The sequence below is a fragment of the Mus musculus genome, chromosome 2 (genome assembly GCF_000001635.26).
Source record: "Mus musculus strain C57BL/6J chromosome 2, GRCm38.p6 C57BL/6J".
In the NCBI taxonomy this organism is placed as follows: domain Eukaryota; kingdom Metazoa; phylum Chordata; class Mammalia; order Rodentia; family Muridae; genus Mus; species Mus musculus.
This window is the reverse complement of record NC_000068.7, coordinates 156527437-156547119: the sequence shown is the minus strand read 5'-3', so window position 1 is coordinate 156547119 and position 19683 is coordinate 156527437. Positions and strand designations below refer to the sequence as shown.

General features: G+C 49.5%; 1 protein-coding gene across 33 annotated transcripts in view; it reads right to left on the bottom strand.

The window, feature by feature from the left end:
• Positions 1–3905: 3905 nt before the first annotated feature.
• Epb41l1 (erythrocyte membrane protein band 4.1 like 1) overlaps positions 3906–19683 on the bottom strand; it is a 125620-nt gene continuing 109842 nt past the window's right edge. For 25 of the 33 annotated variants that reach the window (XM_006498711.4, XM_011239275.3, XM_030247271.1 and 22 more), the window contains 6 exons: positions 17650–17730; positions 13253–13339; positions 12351–12434; positions 10060–10140; positions 9637–9753; positions 3906–7310 (listed from right to left, as the gene is read on the bottom strand). In XM_006498711.4, the coding sequence (XP_006498774.1) occupies positions 7302–7310; positions 9637–9753; positions 10060–10140; positions 12351–12434; positions 13253–13339; positions 17650–17730 (459 nt within the window). In that variant the 3' untranslated portion in view covers positions 3906–7301. The remainder of the gene's footprint in view (positions 7311–9636; positions 9754–10059; positions 10141–12350; positions 12435–13252; positions 13340–17649; positions 17731–19683) is intronic. The other 8 variants (NM_001368800.1, NM_001368801.1, NM_001368802.1 and 5 more) reach the window with 3 other exon arrangements.

The window sequence follows — 19683 nt, the reverse complement described above, 5'->3', positions numbered from 1 at the left end:
ATGACCACCCAGTGTTTTCCAGGCCTTACAGAATACAGCAGTCAAGCTATAAATGTGCACTGAGTGAGGAAACCTGACTGTCTTTTTCTTCTCTATTTCCTTAGAACCTAGCACATAGCCCTCATAAATGTACTGTGTATTTAATAACAAATCAAATGATGTGTATAGTAAATGACTATCCATAGGCCTTGCTGTATTAGTCAGGGTTCTCTAGAGTCACAAAACTTATGGGTAGTCTCTATATAGTAAGGGAATTTGTTGATGACTTACAGTCTGTAGTCCAGCTCTCCAACAATGGTGAGCAGCAGCTGTGAATGGAAATCCAAGGATCTAGCAGTTGCTCAGTCCCACAAGGCAAGCAGGTGAACAAGAGAGAGAGAGAATCTTCCTTCTTCCAATGTCCTTATGTAGGTCTCCAGCAGAAAGTGTGTGCCCAGATTAAAGGTGTGTGCCATCACACCTGGATCTGGAACTTGCTTTGTCCCACATGACTTTAAACTCAGAGATCTCCCCTGTCTTAATCTTCTCGGATTCATAACCACTATGCCTCAAGATTTCCATGCCATTATCCAGGTCAGACACTTGCATCTCCCAGCCTCCAGATTAGGGTCACTGTGAGCCTACCAATTCTGGATTGTAGTTCATTCCGGATATAGTCAAGTTGACAACCAGGAAGAGCCAGTACACTAACCTTGTGCTCAGTGGTTCTGTACATCAGAACTCCACCATGAGCCAGAGCTACTGGGAGATACATAGATACTACTTCTAATCTCCTCACTAACCATAGCCAAGATGTGACCCTCCTCTAATCTTGTACTGCCAACTTTCCCGACCTGATTGTAAGCTTGTTTATCTATAAAGGCAGGATTCTCAAAGGCCTTCAGTCTCTTCTTCGGGTGACTTTACCAAGACTGGCTGTAGCTACAATGGCTGACAGAGCAGAAGACAAATAACCTCCAACTTCACTATTGCCCACCTGCCTCTTAAGTGGCCTTCCTACAGCACTGATGGTTGTCAATGGAGAGAAACCATAAAAGCATGCCCAAATTCCTGGAAAAGCCTTGCTATTCCCAGAAAGGACGGGAGTCCCTCTGCCCCCTTTACTGGCTATTGATTGATTGCATCATACCTGCATATCTATAAGCCCGGGTTGGTAAAGGGCTTGATCTGAGTTTAATCTCCCATCTCTGTTCCTATCCCTTGCTGATAGATATGTCCTCCATCTTTTTACTGGTGCTACAATTCTGGGAGAAGAATGACCAAGTATAGGGATAAAGACTTGGCAATTAGGATTCTCAATTTACAAAAGAGGAAACTGAGCTTCACAGAGGCACCACAAACCCCAAGAGTACAAACAAACAAACAAACAAACAAACAAACAAACAAACAAACCATGTGATCTAAAAGCAGCTGGAGTTCTAGCCCCTGTGCTGCTGCTTCTTGTGTGTCATTGTTCCCCAGCGACAGCTGACCACATCAATCTGCCCCACTCACAACTTCACAATTCATGTTTTAGGGGGCTGCAGACTAGGCTAGACAGGGCAATCATAGTTAATCACAGTGGGCTGCCACAGGTTAGCCAGAGGTGAGTCAGGCAGTCAATCTCAACCTTCCCTATCAGTTCCATTTCCCTTGGGAACTGGCTCAACTCCTTCCCCCTCCCCTCTCTACTCCCTTCTTAGGTGCTGAACTCTGTGGTGTGGGCTCCGAGCTTCCAGGTGGTTTCATATGGCTTCTCCATATTTTTAGAGTCCCAGGGCATTTAACACTGGACATGGAAGTTGCAGGATAGAAAGATGCTGGCCTGGAACACCCAGCTTTGTGAGCTACACTCATCCAAAGCACCATTTCTCAACTTTGGTACCCATGGTATGTGAGGTAGGTAATTCTTGATGGCAGACAGCTGTTCTGTGGATTGGAAGAAGTCTAGCTGCAAACATAGGATCCAATCTCTAGAACACTGGTCAACCATAATGCAAAGTCTTTCTAGAAACTGCTACCTTATACCCTTTCCAACTTGAGCTGAGGAAGCATTGAGTCGGATGAACTACCCCGGTTATTCTCCAGGTCCAGGAGGTGCAGTGCCAATGTCTGTAAACCAAGTGCTAGTCCAGGAGCCTAAAAGCAACTGATCATTAAATGGAACTTAGGAGGAAAATTCTGGAAACCATTCTCAAAGCTCCCTGCAGCAATTGCCTTACACAACAAATAGGACTCTGGAGAAGACTGGGTTCTTCCAGTGTGTAGCCTTTGTATCATTTAATGAGCTGGCTTTACAGAGGAAAGCAGTTAATAGCATCTAAAATGACAGGAAAATGTTCAGAATGTAAGCTTTTTTTTGTTTTTGTTTTATTTTGTTTTGTTTTGTTTTGTTTTGTTTTGTTTTGTTTTGTTTTGTTTTGTTTTGAGACAGGGTTTTTCTGTGTAGCTCTGGCTGTCCTGGAACTCACTCTGTAGACCAGGCTGGCCTTGAACTCAGAAATCCACCTGCCTCTGCCTCCAAAGTGCTGGGATTAAAGGTGTGTGCCGCCACCACCCGGCAGAATCTAAGCTTTTAAAGCATTTAGGATGATATGTGCAAGATGACTTTGACTCTGAAAATAAATATATATGGAAAAAAGACTTGTTTGTGAGATTTGGAGTGATATAGAAAGGGGAACTGGGGTGATTTTCTTGACAGGATAAAGTAGAAACTGTAGAATGTATACCTCAGATGCCCTAAGAAAGAAGATTAGGTTTTACACAGATGTTGATTTTAATTTCAATCTTTATTCATTCCTTTCTTTTAGTGCTAAGATCTACGGAGTGTGTGTGTGTGTGGTGGGGGAATGTCTGCACGTGTGTGTGGGCATGTGTGTGTGTGGTGTGCCTGTGGTGTGTGTGTGTGTGTCTGCAGGTGTGTGTGTCTGCAGGTGTGTGTGTGTGTGCTGTGTGTGGTGTGCCTGTGGTGTGTGTGTGTCTGCAGGTGTGTGTGTATGAACCATGAAGTGCATATAAAGATGGGAGGGCAGCTTGCAGGTTCTCTCCTTCCATCCTGTAGGTCCCGGGGATTGAACTTAGGCTGTCAGGCTTGGTGGCAGGTGCTTTCACTTTATCTGCTGAGTCATCATTGGCCCCCTAATTTCCTTTCTTAAATAATTATTTTCAAAGTGAATTCCTTTAAGGAAAAGTAAGTCAGCAGTGGGATGGGTGACATGAGCCCGTGCTGGGTCTGCTGTGCACATTTCTCACTAGGCTCCCACGTGGGGAGTTGCTCTTCTTTCAAAAAGACAGATTACACTACACCTCCCCTCCCAGGTCTTGGGACCCATATACTTACTGTCCCCTTGGCCTAGAAAGTCTTACTGGTTCTTTCTCTTTATTTGGCTCAAAAAGAAAAAAAAAAGATCTCCTTAGGGAAGTCCTTCAACTGGTCAACCACTATTTTTTTTATCTTTGTGAGGGGTGGGGTCTTGTTAAAGTGGTCCTCTCCACCTCCTTCCTCAACATGTCTCCTTCCATGTGCTGATCTCTAGCCAGTTTTTTTTTTTTTTTTCCTGTTTCACTGTTCCCCCGCACTGGACTGAGAGCCTTTGACTAGCAAGGGCTTTGCGCTTGCGCCCAGGGAGCCTAAGCCAAGGCGTGAGTGCCGTGGGAGCTCTAGACATTTCCTGATTAAAATTATTCTATATTAGAGCCTAGATTGGAGCCTGGCTTCAATCTCAGCACGAGGAAGGGCAAGGGAGGTGGGTCTCTTTTGAATTCCAAGCTAGGGCTATGTAGTGAGACCTTATCTCAAAAGCAAAACCAAAGTGTTGGATGTTGGGTATCTCCACTCCAGTTCTCTATCAGCTTGGACCAGCAGCCAAGGTCAGAGAGGAGAGGCAGAGGGGAGGGGGAGAGAGGGAGGCTGAGGGAGTCCATGGTTCAGCATCAAACACATTTATTTCACTTTTATTGATTATACAAGAACAGAGAGCACACGCATACAGCACGGAGCACTGAGGTGGGGAAGCGTGGGGACGAGAGAGGAGAGAGGGGACTGGGAGAAAAGGAACAGGACAGCATTGCAGGTGGCTGCTAAGGTGCTTTTGAAAAAAAAATAGATATCTAGAGTGATGTTGCTCATGCAATTTCAGGCCAGTCTTGGTATGTGCTTGCAGGATTCAGAAACTGAAACAGCTCCTGGCACTTCCTCTGCCCTCGTGTGGAAAAGATTCACAGAAAGCAAACGTGGGGAAAACAAAGGCGCATGAGACACAGAATGGGAAAGAGGCTCAGGGTGTAATGCTTGCCCTGTCCTTTGAGTTATGTGAAATGGGACAGCCCAGTGTCACACGGTGAGTTAGGAGCTGCATTGAGATGCTCACCTGGAACCCTGACTGCTCTAGGTGGCTTTTCTCACTGTTACCTGGCCCCCTGGAGAGCGAGGTGCCACAGAGATGATGAGACAGACACACAAAAAAAGCAAAAGGAAAAAGTAGGCTGAAGTCAGACAACACAACGTCCTTATTCTCTATGAAGTGGAGGAGGGGGAGGAGACGGTGCCCTAGATTTTAGCTGTGCAGGTCTCCTCCTCCCTGGGCGGGGTACTGACTGCCTCTCTGGGAGAAAAAAAAATAGTAAGAACCGGTCAGAACATCCATGGAGTAAGTATCTCCCCAAACCCTAATGTCCCACGAGCTAAGCTGGGTCATTTCGTCCTTGCCCTGTAGCCCACATTCAGAGCAGGTACAATGAGGCTCCCTCTGAGGTATGTATGTCTTGTGTGTTCAGGCCGGGGAGTTCCTGCAAAAGTAGGTGAGGCCCGAGCCTGATTCCAAGGTGATAGAGCCGTTCCTGCTCCGGGCTCAGAGAAGCAGTGGGAGCTTGCATGCCGTGAGGAGCAGGAGGGAGGTTCTGTGGCTTCTCCATCAAGAATGGCCAAAGATCCTGGAGCAGAGACAATGTGCTGCCCCACTGGAGCAGGGCAGGCCTACCAGCCTGCACCGGGGGCATATGGCTGGCTCTGTTATCTAAGAGCTTGGCTCGTCTCAGCTGCCACAGAGACAGAAGCTCTCCTAGCTTCTTGCCCTGTGTCAGGCCAGCACCTGTGAGTAGGGAAGGTGTACATCACAAGAGTAACCAAGAAGCAAGCCAAGAGAACACATCCAGCCGGGGCTCTCCCGGAGACATTTCACGGGACTGTCTCATCAGGTGGAGGGCGTGAAGAAGGGTACTGAAAAGAGCCAGCTATGGATAGGGACAGACAGGCTTGTCCAGTGGCTTCCCAGGTCCCTCCCTCTCCTTCTGCCTTGAAAACAGAGCCTGACACAAGCAGGAAACTGGTAAACATCTGTTGACTAAATGTATGAAGTGCCTTAGCAGGACAGGAAGTGAGATGGGACTGCCGTGGGATACTTTCACTCAGAAAGGGAGAGACATTGAGAGCAAGCCAGAGGAAGCCTGTATGTGCCAGGCCGAAATAGCAGCCTGTGGCAGCGTTTTCTCCAAGGGCTCCTGTCACCTCAAGGCCATTTCTGAGCTTAGATACTGACTGATGGAGGTCCTGCAAGCCAGGGTCTGATGCAGATGGAGCCGGATGGCAACACTTCCTCAAGCCTGCTCTAGTTTAGGGATGGCTGAGGCTTTTGGAAATGCAGCATGGGCCTATTGTGGCCTTCCCTGTGCTCATGGCCTCTTTATCGTGGCTACTTTAGCTCAGGAAGAAGAGGATGATTCACAAGACAGACAGAGGCAGAGGGGAAAGGCTGGCTGGGCATTTCAGAAAACCAGGTTAGAGTCGCTGTTCTCCACCTTAGCTAGGACCCCACCTCCCTTTAAAGAACTCATTGTGATGAGGTGCTGAGGAGCAGAGCAAGACATGGCCGAGCACAAACCCAAACAAAGACCCTGGTAATAGGAAACAGAGAGAGAGAGAGAGAGAGAGAGGACCGAAAACCAAGGCGAGCCCCCTGGAGGTAGGAGGACTGACCTACAGAACCTCAGCAGTAGTGTCCTGAGCACAGACCAGGCCCTGGCAGCTACTGCTGGGGAAGAAGGCATTTTGGCCTGGCATATTCGGGATGACATCTGTGTTGCTCCCTTCTGGCCGGAACCCTCACCTCTTCACGGAGGGCTTCTCCACTCTCCCCACCAATCACCCAGTTACAAACACCACACACAGTTTCACTACACTGAATCTGTCAGCCCTACTGGGAGCTGGCCACACCCAGAGTCCAGTGTTCTCAGCTGGGCCAGTTTGGCAAGATCTAGGAACCTTAGGATACATCAATCACAGTCAGGTAATTATAACTTGGAAATGTCAGCTGCATACTTACCAGCACAGTTTATTTTAATATTTGTTTCCTGTTACATGTAATATACATAACTTAAAATCACAGTCATATAATCTCCTACAAGCTGCACCTCCGTCATGAGAAACCGGAAGCACACAGTGTCTACTTCCCTTCCCATGGCTTCTGTTTGCTCTTGTAGTTTCTTTTTCTTCCAATGAGAGTTACCTGCAGTGGCCCTCAGCAGGACCAGGACACAGAACAGGAGGGTTGGGAGAGAGGCAGAGGGGAGCTGAGACAGAATATGAAGACAGGATGAGTAGAGGTCAAGGGTGAAGCGGGGAGGCAGAAGAACAGAGAAGGGATTTTGCAGCCCAGTGTCAAGACCCAGAAAGGAACAACTGAGCGTTCCTCCTCCTCCTCCTCCTCCTCCTCCTCCTCCTCCTCCTCCTCCTCCTCCTCCTCCTCTCCATGGGGGAGACTTCCATTCTTTCTTGGCAAATAGCCAACCGTGCGTGTCTTGCTGCTGTGACTTCTCTTCCTTGGCTCCGTGATCTAATTTCTTTCTTCCTTTGCATTAGAGGGAGCAACAGAGGCTGGAGAACAAACGGGGTGCTCGTCCATCCTGGAGTCTGTGCAGCTGGGGTTCAAGGGAATGTCTACAATCATGGCGGTCTGCTTTTTTAGTTTGCAGGAGAAGGGGTTTGGGGAGTGAGAGATTATGATTGTTATACATTTTCCTGAAAAAAAATTCCCACCAATTCGATTTGTCTGCAAAGGAAATGAAGGTTGTTGCAGATGTTGGTCGTGGCCATCAGCTGACTGCTCCGCCAGCCCCAGCAGCGGTGCAAGGACGCGGTGTTTCCTGTATATATATCTATATCTCTATATATCTATATATATATGCTTTCCCTTCCCAGTCTCTCTTCAGTGACAGTACGTCGCAGCTGGGATGTTGGTATTGTCGGAGAATCCAGAGTGAAGGCCCCTTCTTAATGGCTCTCTGGCTTGGGTTGGACCAGACACGCCAGCATCTCTTCACAGAGGTCAGGATTCCTGGATGCCAGAGGGTGGGAAATTAGTTACTTTACCCATTCGCCTTTAAACACACAGCAGCAGTTTTAGCTACCTTTTACCTGCATTGTGGCTCAGAGAGAAAGAGAGTGATCTATCCAAGGCTATACAACTTACTTGGGAATGACTCAAACGCACCTAACTCCAGCGTCGTGTGCACACATGTGTGTGCATGTGCGGAGGTGACGTCTTTTGCTTTGTTCTGACAACCTTTTAAACAGTCCTTTACTGTGGAGATGCTATGGTCCCCATCAGTTTGCTTTTCTCCCTTGTTCCTCTCAGTTCTCTGCCTGCTTCACCCTGGCTGCGGGTCTTCTGGCTTCCTTTGCTTTTCCTATCTATTCCCCATGGGCATGCTGTGGTCAGGACTAAAGGGCAGTGCTCAAACAAACCAAAACCAAAACCAAAACCAAAACCACAGAGCCTGGATTGTGACTAACACTTAGTCATCTATAGGAGTAAGGACTCTGCAGTCACATTTCCTACCCCTGGCTGTCTGTTCCATCACTGTGGGCAAGTGTGTCGACTCTCTAAGCCTCCATCAACCTCCCTATAAAATGGGACCTACCTTACACAGACAGAGACAGCACGGAGAGGGCCTAGTGTATAGGAATGCTGAATAAATGCCTTGCTGATACACTTGCTCACTGTAGCCCTTGCCCTGACTCCCAATAGCAAGAGCTACCATTTACTCACCTTGCTAATTCAGTGGCAGCTACTCAAGACATTATGTACATGGAACTGCATTCCTGACTCTTGTCACATGGAACTGCATTCCTGACTCTTGTCACTCGCATAGGCTCGGGCGGGTACAATCCAAGTGTCATACAAGAGTCCTTCTTGGCTCATTTGACTGAGGAAACCTTATGCCCAGAGGGTTCTATGGCTTAGCAAGGTGGTGGCAGAATGTAGGTGGGAGTCCAAGGTTACTGTTCTCAAACAGGCCAATCTCTCCCCTCCCAGACAGGTGAGCGAGAGGAGGGGAGGATGCTTTTGGCAGCCAGGTGAGTGCTGTCCTCTTGCTGGCTGCCTTTGGGAGACAGATCGTCTCTGAAGGGGGTGGGTCTGGAGGATCTAAACAATACTGTAGATAGCAACTCATTCTTCTCAGTTGAGGGTCAGCAGTTGCTAGCCCACCATGACAGATGGTAGTGCCTGGCCTACTGTTAGGGACCGCGTACTGTGCGTCAGGCACTATGGTAGTTACCATGCATGAATAATCTCTGTGAGACAGACAGCATGGGAAGTCAGCGTGGTGAGGAACACAGGGGACTCTGGAGTCTAACACTTTAATCAGCTCCCAGCACTGTAGCTGTGGGCATGCCAGTTAAGGCCTCTGAGCAACCAGCTACTCTTGTGGGGCCTTTGAGGTGGGCGCTGAGTATAATGTGTGAGCTGGATACAGTGCGCAGATGCAAGGGCAATAAGGGTCTGACTTTGGGGAGTGGTGCTGAGGAGAGGACCGGTCTCACCCATGCTAAGCATCTGCTCCATTGGTACCCAGCACTGAAAACCTTTCATCTGCATGCATCCTCATGTAGCCCGCCCAGAGGGAAACACTTCCCAGAAGGTTGTCTTGTCGTTCTTCACTGCCACATTCCAGAGTAACAATATTCTGCTTTTACTCCCAATGGGAGACAAATTTTGATGGCTATTCACTGCCAGTGAATGCAATCACACAGAAGGTAAGTAGGCATTGCCATGTCTGAGATTTTTGTTTTCCAAGTCTGATAAAATTTAGCAAACTTCCAGAGAGGTGGAAGAACCCCCTTCGCAGTGTAAACTGTGAGGATGCCTGACACCCACCCACCCACCCACCCACACACACACACACACACACACACACACACACTGCATTATCTGAGACCTTGAAGGCCTTCAATGATGCTGGGTCCCTGGGAGTCCGGCCCTGGAGGACCTGAGAAGTCCTGGGTTTGTACACAACAAAGCAGATGGGTCAAAGGCGTCACATTCCCTTAGCAACATCTCACGCCCCTGATGGAGACAGACTTGGGGATGGAAATGTGGCCCCTCCATTCACAACAGGCCTCCTGTCAACCCTCAGCACCCTCCATGCTGCTTCTGGACTTGGGGTCTGAAACTGTAAAAAAAAACGGAGACACCATCTCCTCTCCCTCCTTCCCTAGGTCTGGAGCAGGGCCCTTGTCTCTCTCCTTGGAGCCACAAGCCAGGCTAGGGTCACAGCTAAATATGGACCATGCCACCTGGGTTCTTTGTGGAACTGACCCTCCAGGAATCTTCTTACTGCTTCCCCCTCCTCCCACACTGCTCAGCACCAGAGCCTTACCTGTGGCTTCTTGTCTCTCTCCTCCGGGGATGGGTCTGTTTCTCTATAGACAACAGCTTTGGTTACCAGCATGTCTGGATGCTGTAGTTTGGCTTCCTTGATGGCCAAAGCCAGGGCCTAGTGGGCAGAACAGCACAGTGAGACACCACAGAGCAGTGACTCTGAGAGAAACTGAACTACTTCACAGCTGGGGAAACTGAGGCCCAGAAGGGGCCAAATTAAACAGTTGGAGGAAGAAACTAGAATTTGAGTCTTCTGGTCCCCATTCAATGCTCCTTCTTGGGGGCTTCTTAGATGAATGGGGTCAGCAAGGAATGGATGTCTTCTCTGCCCAGAAGGGTAGCCATCCACAGGTCACCCCTTATAGGAGGGACTGGCTATCAGGCTGTGCCTGGAAATGCTGTTCCCTAGCTCTCTCTGTACCTGGTCTTGATCGACATCTTCATCCCCAGTAATGATGATTCGCTTTTCGATCCTTGTCTCAGAAAACCCTCCCTTCACAGTCTGCAGAGAGAGAGAGAAGCAGAGGGCAGGGGAGAGAAAGGTGAGGTCTCTCTGAGCTCTGCCTTGACAGGAGGCCTATCCATCTCAGCCTCGGCCAACTGACAAAGCTGAGAGCCAGCAGATCACATCTCTCCTGGCCTCCTGAGTATTTTCCTTTTCTAGTTTGAGGGCTTCAGACAGCAGTTCCTTCAGGGTTGTCATCACTCCCTAGCTGCCAAACTGTCCTAGGTATTCCCCCCCATGCCCAGCTCGGACTCTGCTCCTTAGTTGACAGAGCCCTGAGGCATCCTGTCTGGCCTTCCCCGATTGCTGAGCCTGTGTCTCTCATGGTTTGAGGACTCAACATGGTTCTGATCTATGTCCACCTAGGGAGTGCTCACGGCTCCAGGCTTCAGGCTCTGGAGAGTGGCTTGTATTCTGACCACCTCAGTATTCCCTCCTTTCCCAGGTCGTCCTGACAGTGCTGCATGTAGATCTATTGAATGAACATATGAATGAGATGTAAATGGTGACAAAGCTCTACCTTACATGACTTGGAACAACCCTATGAAGGTAACTTATGACTGTCACTGTTTCCTCAAGGAGAGGGGCTTGACTAGAGGCTAGGGCAGGACCTGACTGTCTGGAACACTCAAAGAGGGTGTGACTGAGGAAATCCTAGCTGGAAGTAGGCAAAGGTGAAGGGGTGGGGGGGCAGTGGTAAGGTCCAGAGGGGAGTTTTCTGAGCCGTATACCCTGTGGGCTGTGCAGTGTAGGGCAAACCATAAAACCAGCAGGGAAGTTGATGTTGTTCTCTAACACCTTTTAAGAGGTTGCTTCCTGGGAAATGTGACAAAGTGACAAAGCTACCAGGTTGCAGACAGGGCCCTGCACAGTGTGGACAGAGGGATAGTGTTAACAACCAGACCTTCCCTTTGGCGGGTCAGCTGGACCTTCAATTCAACAGCCATGCTCTGCCTAGCTCCTCAGGTTTCCAGTCATGGCTAGGCCCTCTCCTGCTTTCCTCGGCTACTCAGCTCCTGTTGCAGCCTCTCGGAACTCAGCCTGGTTTACCTCCTGGGTTGTCATGGTTGATACCCACTAGGAATGCCTGCCTCCTCTGGCCTGTCCTCTTCTTGTCTCTAGCTTCTACCTGACCCAAGGCCTCAACGCCAGGCCTCCGTTCTTATCAGGTACTCTAGCATTCTCCCCGCTCCACCCTCCCACACCTCCTTATTCCTTTGCACTACTGGGGATGGAACCCAGCACCGGTGCACACCAGACACACACTGCCGCTGAGCTTCACGCCCAGCAGGCCCATTTTCACGGAATCACTGCCCGAGTTAAAACCTCTCCCCAAGCTCTCCAGTTTCCTTTAGACTGAGATCCTCCACGGTTAAATCAGCACCAGTGCCTGGTGCCTGCCTAGCTCCTCTGCCTTCAGAGTCTGCATTTCCTTGCCCCAAGTGCAACTGAATTGCCCTGTCCCCTTTCTATCTACACGCTGCTTCCTGATTTCCTATGAGCACGCCTCGCTTATATCACTGTCAGCAGGTCCCGAGCCCAGTAAGGTTGCTGTCCGCTAGCATTCTCTTAACACACAGTGTCTGCCCCTCCTGCTAGCCTGCCTCACTGGGCTCCTCCACCTTAGGCGTGCTGCTGGGAGTCCCAGGACCCTACTCTCTCGTTTTGGGTGGGTGGGCAGGCATGGAGGACAGTAACGTTATTGTTGGGTTTAAACCTAGGGGCCTTGCTAGGCAAAGACTATACCAATGAGAAATATGTCTAGCCCCCTTTACCTTTATTTTGAAACAGAGTCCCACCAGGTTGCTTAAGCTAGCCTGGCCTTTCAGTTCTACATCAGCTTTCTAAGTAGCTGGGATTAGAGGCCTGTTCTATCAGGCCTGGCAAATGACTACTTTTCCGAATGGCACGCCCTGACTTAGGGGCGCTTCCTGCTCATCACGTGCTTCCAAAGTCACCTGGCTCTCGAGGCCTGTGAGATGCAAACACTGTTCATAATTACTTTGAGGAGAGCATATGACCCCACGGACTAGCTGCCAACGCCGTGTGCAAGGCCTACCCCTAGAACAGCAGGGACACAGGACAACGCACGCAAGAACTGGCAAAGGTCCCCTCCGTGCCTCAGAGAATGAGGAGCCGAAGGTCAGCCATGAAAATGACCGTCCCACCTGCAGCCCGCTGGGGCCCGGGAGCCTGCTGCTACTCACTTTGGTGACATGGGTGGTGGTAGAGGTTGAGAGGGTTTCCGCGGTGGCGCCGTACGTGCTGGTGAGGACATCTTTCCCGATGATCTGCAGAATACAACCACCCCCACCCCGGGGGTCAGGTCAGGGCACTGGGCTCTGAAGGGGCAGGTAGGGCTAGGGAAACGTCCCCAGGGATGAACAGGGGCCCACGACAGGTGAAGCGTTGAGGCCAAGATGCTTTGAAACACTGGTTCTTACACAAGAATAAGCCAAAATCTCTCCAATTCTAGACTGAGAGCATCCCCAAGCCTAGGGCTCCGTAACTTTAAGAATCTGGAATTCCTAGGGCACCCCCCAGTCCTAACAACACCCTAGAATCTAAGAATCCTAGAATAATGAAAAGCTGCTCCAGGCAGGACACAGAGCCCCCCCCCCACCCCCCAGGTCCTCATCCTGCCACAGGCAGGAACATGGTCTCTCTGGACTAGACTCAGACCAACCAGAATCAAAGCACTGGGAAAGACCTGTCCGTGATGGACTCAGGACCACTGCTGGTGCAGCCACTGTCAGAAACCAGCCTGGAATCCAAGCCTCGGCACTCCTCATTCCCTGCGCCTCCTGCTCTACAAGCTGATGCAGCTGTGTGTGTGTACATGTGTAACTCTGTGTGTTTGTGTGTGTGTGTGCATGCCCGCGTGCGTGAGTACATGTGTGTATGCGCATGTGTGTCCGTGTGTCTGTGTCCTGTTTACCTCCAGCCCTGATGCCAGTGCTTTGGTTGCACCAGGGGGCACTGATGGACACCTCGAGGAGCCTATGGGCATCTGCAAATGGTTCTGAGCCCCTGACTGCACTCGCTGTGGGCTATGTGCTTGCATCCTCTGCTCCGAGTCCCCTAGCCTGAGCTGGCCCTGCCTACTTACCGGTGAAAGAGAACGGATTTCCGTGGCCACCGTCTGTGGGCCTGGGATCATGGCAGCTGCCCCCTTCCCGGACTTGAGACTGTTCTCCTGGGGAGACAATAGTGCTCAGATGGCCAGGTCTCAGTTCAATAGGTCTCCAGGATAGCCAGGGCATGTGACCATGTGGTTATCATCACCATGGGGTTGAGAAGTGACACAGAAGCAGAGAGCTGAGGCATTCAACCCCCAGAGACTCAATCCCCATAGACACACACTTGCATGCTTGCTTATAGACTCACTCGACAAAGATATACTGGATCCCCACTATTAGGGAGTCACAGTGAACAAGATATGGTACTGCTCTCTGGAAGCACTAAAAGTCAGGAAGCCCAGGCTCTTGTCCTGGACCTGCTGTGGACCTTGAGGCAGAACCATTTCCTCCCTACTGTCTGTGAAAAAGGACCTTCGCCTAATCCCATTGTGCCCATAAGTGAAGAACATAGGTAAACAAAAGCTGCCGGTAAATTCAGGAGCACAGGCAGATGGATCTTGTAAGTACTTCCTGGTACCTGCTAGGCACTAAACATTCCACTAGCTGGGTGCCTATGTGAGACCTCACTTAACCTTCAAAGCCACTGAAGGCAGTTCTTGGTAGCAAGAACTTGTTCTGCAGAGGACACACAGGAGGGAAAACTATAGTATGTGGCTTGTTCAAGTCTCATGGCAAGTCAGTGGTGATAGCAGACATTAACTCTGAGCGAGCAGCCTCCAAGGCTGTAGGTGCTGGTGGCTGTCCCAGCACTTGGCCCTTGGAGCCGTCACTCTTGAGCCAGCTTCCCTGGTCTCGTCCTGGATCATAACTATTCTATCTGCCTGGAATTGCCTTAGACTTAGTGTCCCATATCTGGGTAAGAGACACCAAGGTTCTCTCTGCTGCCTCTCACTTCTGCATAGTCTCCAGCTAACCTCTATTATGCAGCATCTCAGACAAACGGACGCCAGTCTTGTTTTGTGCGTGGCAACGAACCCTACCGAAGCATGGGGAAGGACAGAGCCTTCTGCTCCATCCTCGCCTCTGCTAAGCCAGCTCCTGCCCAGACTGTTGGTGGCCAGGTCACTTGGCACAGCACCATAAGGCACATTCCCTATAGCAACTTAGATTCCAGACTGCAAAGGTCATTTCTAGGAGAGTGTTCTTCCTCTGGCTTAGGGAGCGACCATCATCCCTTTGATCCTTCTATCCCTCAGACCACACTCTCATAGTCTCTTATTCTTCATGTTCTCTCTTTGCCTGAGGCCAGCGTCCAAAGCTCATCTTCATCTTTGCATCGAAAACAAAAGCCACTAAAGGGGACACAGGCTGTTCAAGGCCTAGGTCTTTTCTTCTCCCTGCCCTGGATGTGTGCATAGCTAGGGCCATCTCTCAACTCATGGAAGCACAGTTCTCCTTGGGCAAGGCTAACCCTCTATCTCTCCCCAGGGCTCCCCTCTACCCACTCAGATACCCAGGAAATTCTACCGCTTCACTGATGCCACAACTATATCCCTCTACCTGTCATGCAGATTTTTCTTGAACCCCAAATCTTCAAAACCAATTTTCTCCTGGGCCTTTCCTGGAAACACTCCATCGGCTCCTCACACGTCAAGTCTGCAGGGTAACTGGCTGCCAGCTCCTAACATACAAATATCACACTCCTCTCACACGGGATCCCTTGTGAACAGGCTGCCAAGCTTCTCCTGGCTTCTGAATTAGACTTTTCGGAGCCGGGTGAGGAACGTGCCTTTGTCACAGGTACCTGGGACCACACTGTAAGAACCACTGGCCAGTAAACACTGTCCCCAGCCCATCTGTCCTGTCTCCAGAACATCTTACCAGAAAGCAAATACTGTACTTTCCTGCTCCAGGACTTTCTAGTCCCTAAATCTCTGCTGCAGCCACCCTCTTGAACCCTGGTGGCGCTCCAGCTAGACAGCAGCCCTTAGGTCCCCACCGTCTTCTGTCCTTACGTGGGTCCCAGGGATCCAGGCACTGTCTCCTCCAGTGCCAGACTCACAGTGCCTAGAACAGTACTTCACACATCGTGGGTGTTCAGTAAATATTTATTAAGGGAAGCAAAGAGGCTGGAAGGAGGAAGGGGAAGCAGGAGGGAGGAATCTTTGTTCCAGGCCACACTCCACACATGCCGATGGTCTAATGCACTCGCAGCTGATCCCCTGCTTCTACTCCAAAGGCACCATTCCCCTCTTGTTTCCAGAATCAAGTTTAAACCATCCTACACACACCGCAAACCCTTCCCGCTCTGGTTCAGTCTGTCTTCTCAGCCCTCTTCCTCCTCCCCCTCCCCTTCCTGTACACATCTGTACACATCTGCCACCCAGATGTGCTTCTTCACCTGCAGGCCTTACACCTGCTCTCACAGGCTGGAAGCATCCTCCTGTGGCCATGCCCACCCCCATCCATCCTTTCCTCATAGCTCCGCTGACCCTGCCTATGCTATAGACAACTTCCTCACATCCTCCCAGCAGCTGTGTTACCCTCCTGGCTCCTCCCAGCAGCCCCTAGCCTGTTGCACTGTTCCATGAAGGCAAGAAAGAGACAGCATTAGCTGACTTCTCGATACACTACAGGCCAGGTGTTGTTTTGCAGGCTTCCCAGAGGGTACTTGCTGGGTCTCACACAAACCTTTCTCCCACTCCATTTTACAGATGTGGCAAGAAGGCTTAGAGAGGTTCAGGTGACTTGCCCAAGGCCATCCAGCCAGGAAGTGAGAAGGGTGGGCCTTGCTCATCACTGTGCCCAGGAGCTGCACACGTGACAGGCACCTGTGATGGCAGCACAATGGATGCTGGTGGGCACTGCAGCTCTGTATCCCTGTGCTAGGCAGACAGACTCATCACTGGCTTTGAAACAAATGAATGGATGAATGGATGGATGAGGAGATGAATGAAGTTAACTGTCTACGTGCCATAATGACATTTACATTTACCCTTACAAGTATCTCAGTGCCTAAGAGTAATGGTTGGGAGGGGGAGAAAGAACCGAGTGATCAGAGATACATGTGCCATCTGGTAACTGGCTGTTTATCGATCCTGGGGTCGGTTTACTTAAAACCCACCTGCTGAGGAGTCGGACTTAATGACATTATCTTCCCAGGAATAGGTCCGGAGTTGGACAAGGGACGGCATTCACAAGCATCTCTCAATAGCTCAAGAGTATCTGGATGAGGTATCACTACATTCTGCAGCCCCAGGCCCCAGAACTGATGTTCCCACAGGTCAGGACATGGGCAGAGCAGAGAGACTGACAGTGAAAGTGGAACTTCCAATGTCACAATGCCTGAGGCTAAACTGAGATTTATTGGTCATGTGACCTTGGGTTCATCTCTTTATCCCCCTGAACTTAAGTTTTCTCATTTGTAAAGGATGCAGGAGAAAGAACAGCAGATAACCACGGTTAATAAGCCAAAGGTCAAACATCTCAGGAGGCTGTCTGACACAGAAACCTGTGTGCAGAATAACAGGTCTGTACTGTTCCTAAAGGCTCTAGAGCGACAGTTCTCAACCTGAGGGTCGTGACCTAGGGACCCTTTCACAGGGTTCACGTATCAGATATCTACATTCTGATTCATAACTAGCAAAATTACAGTCATGAAGTAGCAACAAAATAATTTTATGGTTGGGGTCACCGCAACCCCAGGAGCTGTATTAAAGGGCTGTAGCAGTAGGAAAGTTGAGAACTGCTGCTCTAGAGTCCCATACGATGAGAATACTTGAGACCAAGTACTTTTCATTACTGGTCAGACAGCAAATAAATAGCAAAATCCACAAGGTCCCTTAAAAGGTGTCAAAAAAAAAAAAAAAAACCCTGAATATTCCAACCAGGTTCACTGCTGCCATCTACTGGCTATAGTGAGAAAGTGGTCTGCAACACTGAGGGTGGTTTGGGGTTGCTGGCTGGCTGGAGGATGGGGTGGGATGGGGGCTTTCCGGCAGGTAGATTTGCCTGGAATTGCAAGATTCCTGCATGCTGAGAATCTGATCATTTTACTCTCCCTCTACCCCTGCATGCTTGGGATGGCCCAAATAACTGAGAGTCAGGGCCTCTGCTCCACACATTGTTCAATTGGCAAAACCGAAGACTGGCAATCTGTACTAGAGCAGTCAAGGTACCAGACAACAGGAACCTGGTCATCTGTCTCACTGCCATGAGGGCATCTGAGGCTTGCTGAAGCAGTTTCCAGGTTCTGGGTACTGGGAGGAGAGGGGGGGGGAGAGAGAGAGAGAGGGAGAGAGAGAGAGAGAGAGAGAGAGAGAGAGAGAGAGAGAGAGAGAGAGAGAGAGAGAGAGAGAGAGAGAGAGAGAGAGAGAGAGAGAGTAAGGGGTGGGTAAGAGAGGGGAGCTTCCTGGGTTCCACTTACCATGGTGGTTGAGATGGTCTCTGTGGTGATGCAGGGGGGAGTTGTCATGAAGTCTTTCACCATTGGAGTACCCCCATCAACCTATGAGGCAGAGAAGGAGGCATGAGAGATGACAGGACTACACGTATCTGTAGTATCTGTCACCTGGCTTATAGTTACAAGGTGACAGGTTTCAGGAGTGGACATGCACTGGGGGTGCTCACACTGTACTGCAGAGGGGCCCCAAGGCTCTTCAAAGACTTCATTTCAACCACTGTATTGGACAAAGCAACCAGGCAAGTTGGTGAATTCCATTCAACCTTGGAAGTTACCCTTTGATGTCATGTTGGTTAGTTTAATGTCAATTTGACAACAAGCTAAAGTCATTTGGGAAGAGGAACTCTCAACTGGTAAAATGTCTCAGACTGGCCTATGGGCAGTCTGTCAGGCATTCTCTTGATTAATGACTGATGTGGGAGGGCCCAGGTCACTGGAGGAGGTACCAACCCTGTGCAGATGGTACTGTATGATATAAGAAAGTAGGCTAAAGTTGGCTGGCACTCAGGAGACAGAGACAGGCAGATTTCTGTGAGTTCAAGGCCAGCCTAGTCTATAAAGCAACTTCCAGGACAGCCAGAGATACAGAGATACCCTGTCTCAAAAGGAAAGAAAGAAGAAAAAGAAAGAAAGAAAGAAAGAAAGAAAGAAAGAAAGAAAGAAAGAAAGGAAGGAAGGAAGGAAGGAAGGAAGGAAGGAAGGAAGGAAGGAAAAAAGAAAGAAAGAGAGAAACAAAGAAACAAAGGAAGGAAGGACTGAAAGAAAGTAGGCTGAGCAAGCCACGAAGAGCAACCAGTAAGCAACACTCCTCCATGGCCTCTGCTTCAGTTCCTGTCCCCAGGTTCCTGGCTGAAGTTCCCTCCGTGATGGGTGTGACCTGAGAGTTCTAAGCTGAAATAAACCCTCTCCTCCCCAAGTTGCTTCTGATCATGTTTTATCCCAGTGATAGAAACCCTAACTACAACAGAAGTTGATACTTCTAAAAGTCCACCAAGAAATATGAACAAGGAAACTTTACCATAGCACTGAATACTGGGAAAGATAAAATCCATCACAGGGTCCAGTGAGGGGAGACGGAAACACAGTTAGGACATGCTTCCCCAGTGGACATGGGGCTGGGAGGTAAAGTGCTCACTTAACATGCATGCATGAAGCTTGGGTTCTATTCCCAGACCCCATTTAAAAAATGCAAAAATTAGGTATTTGCTGCAACCTGCAATCTCATCATCACATGGGAGGTAGAAGCAGGAGGAAGCCCAAGGTCACCTTCAGCAGCACAATAAGTTTGAGGCCAGTCTGAGATACCTAACAGGGACCCTGTCTCATGAAGACAGAAGTGAAGGAGGAGGGACAGAGACAGAGAGACAGATAGAGACAGAGACAGCAATTGAGTAAATTCTAAGCTTGTTGAGGGCAAAGGATATACTGTAAGAGTCAGTGGTCTTATTTATCTAATAACTTTAAGTATGAACAGATGTGAACATCTGTGTTAGTATCTTCTCCCAGGAGACAACATATAGATAATGTCATCCAGTCTATTGACTTTTATAACTGGACATTTTGATGTTTTGATGACACCAGGTTATGGGATTTAAGGTCGTTTTGATTTCTTTATCCTTTGCATTAAAAACAAAGGTTGCTAAAACAAAGCAAGCCAGGGAGGGCAGAGGCCTGTCTGGGGTAGCCAGCTTACGACTCTCTAACGGCAGGAGCAGCTGCAAAGCCATTACTTGGCATACTGTAACAGTAGGAGAAAAAAATCTGGAAAATACATTTGTGTTATTTTATGTCATATTCAGAATGCCTGTGCTGGGGGTGGAACCCCAGGTAAGGACTCTGCTCTTGGTCACCAGGAGAAGGGACTGAGCTCTGAAGTCCTGTGGCAAGAAGAACCAGGGGCAATCCCTCAGACTTATACATTTTAAAAGTTGAAGAGCCACAGAGGACACACAGGAAGTGTGCACTAAGCTGTGAGCTGTTCCCAGGCAAGCTAGCCTT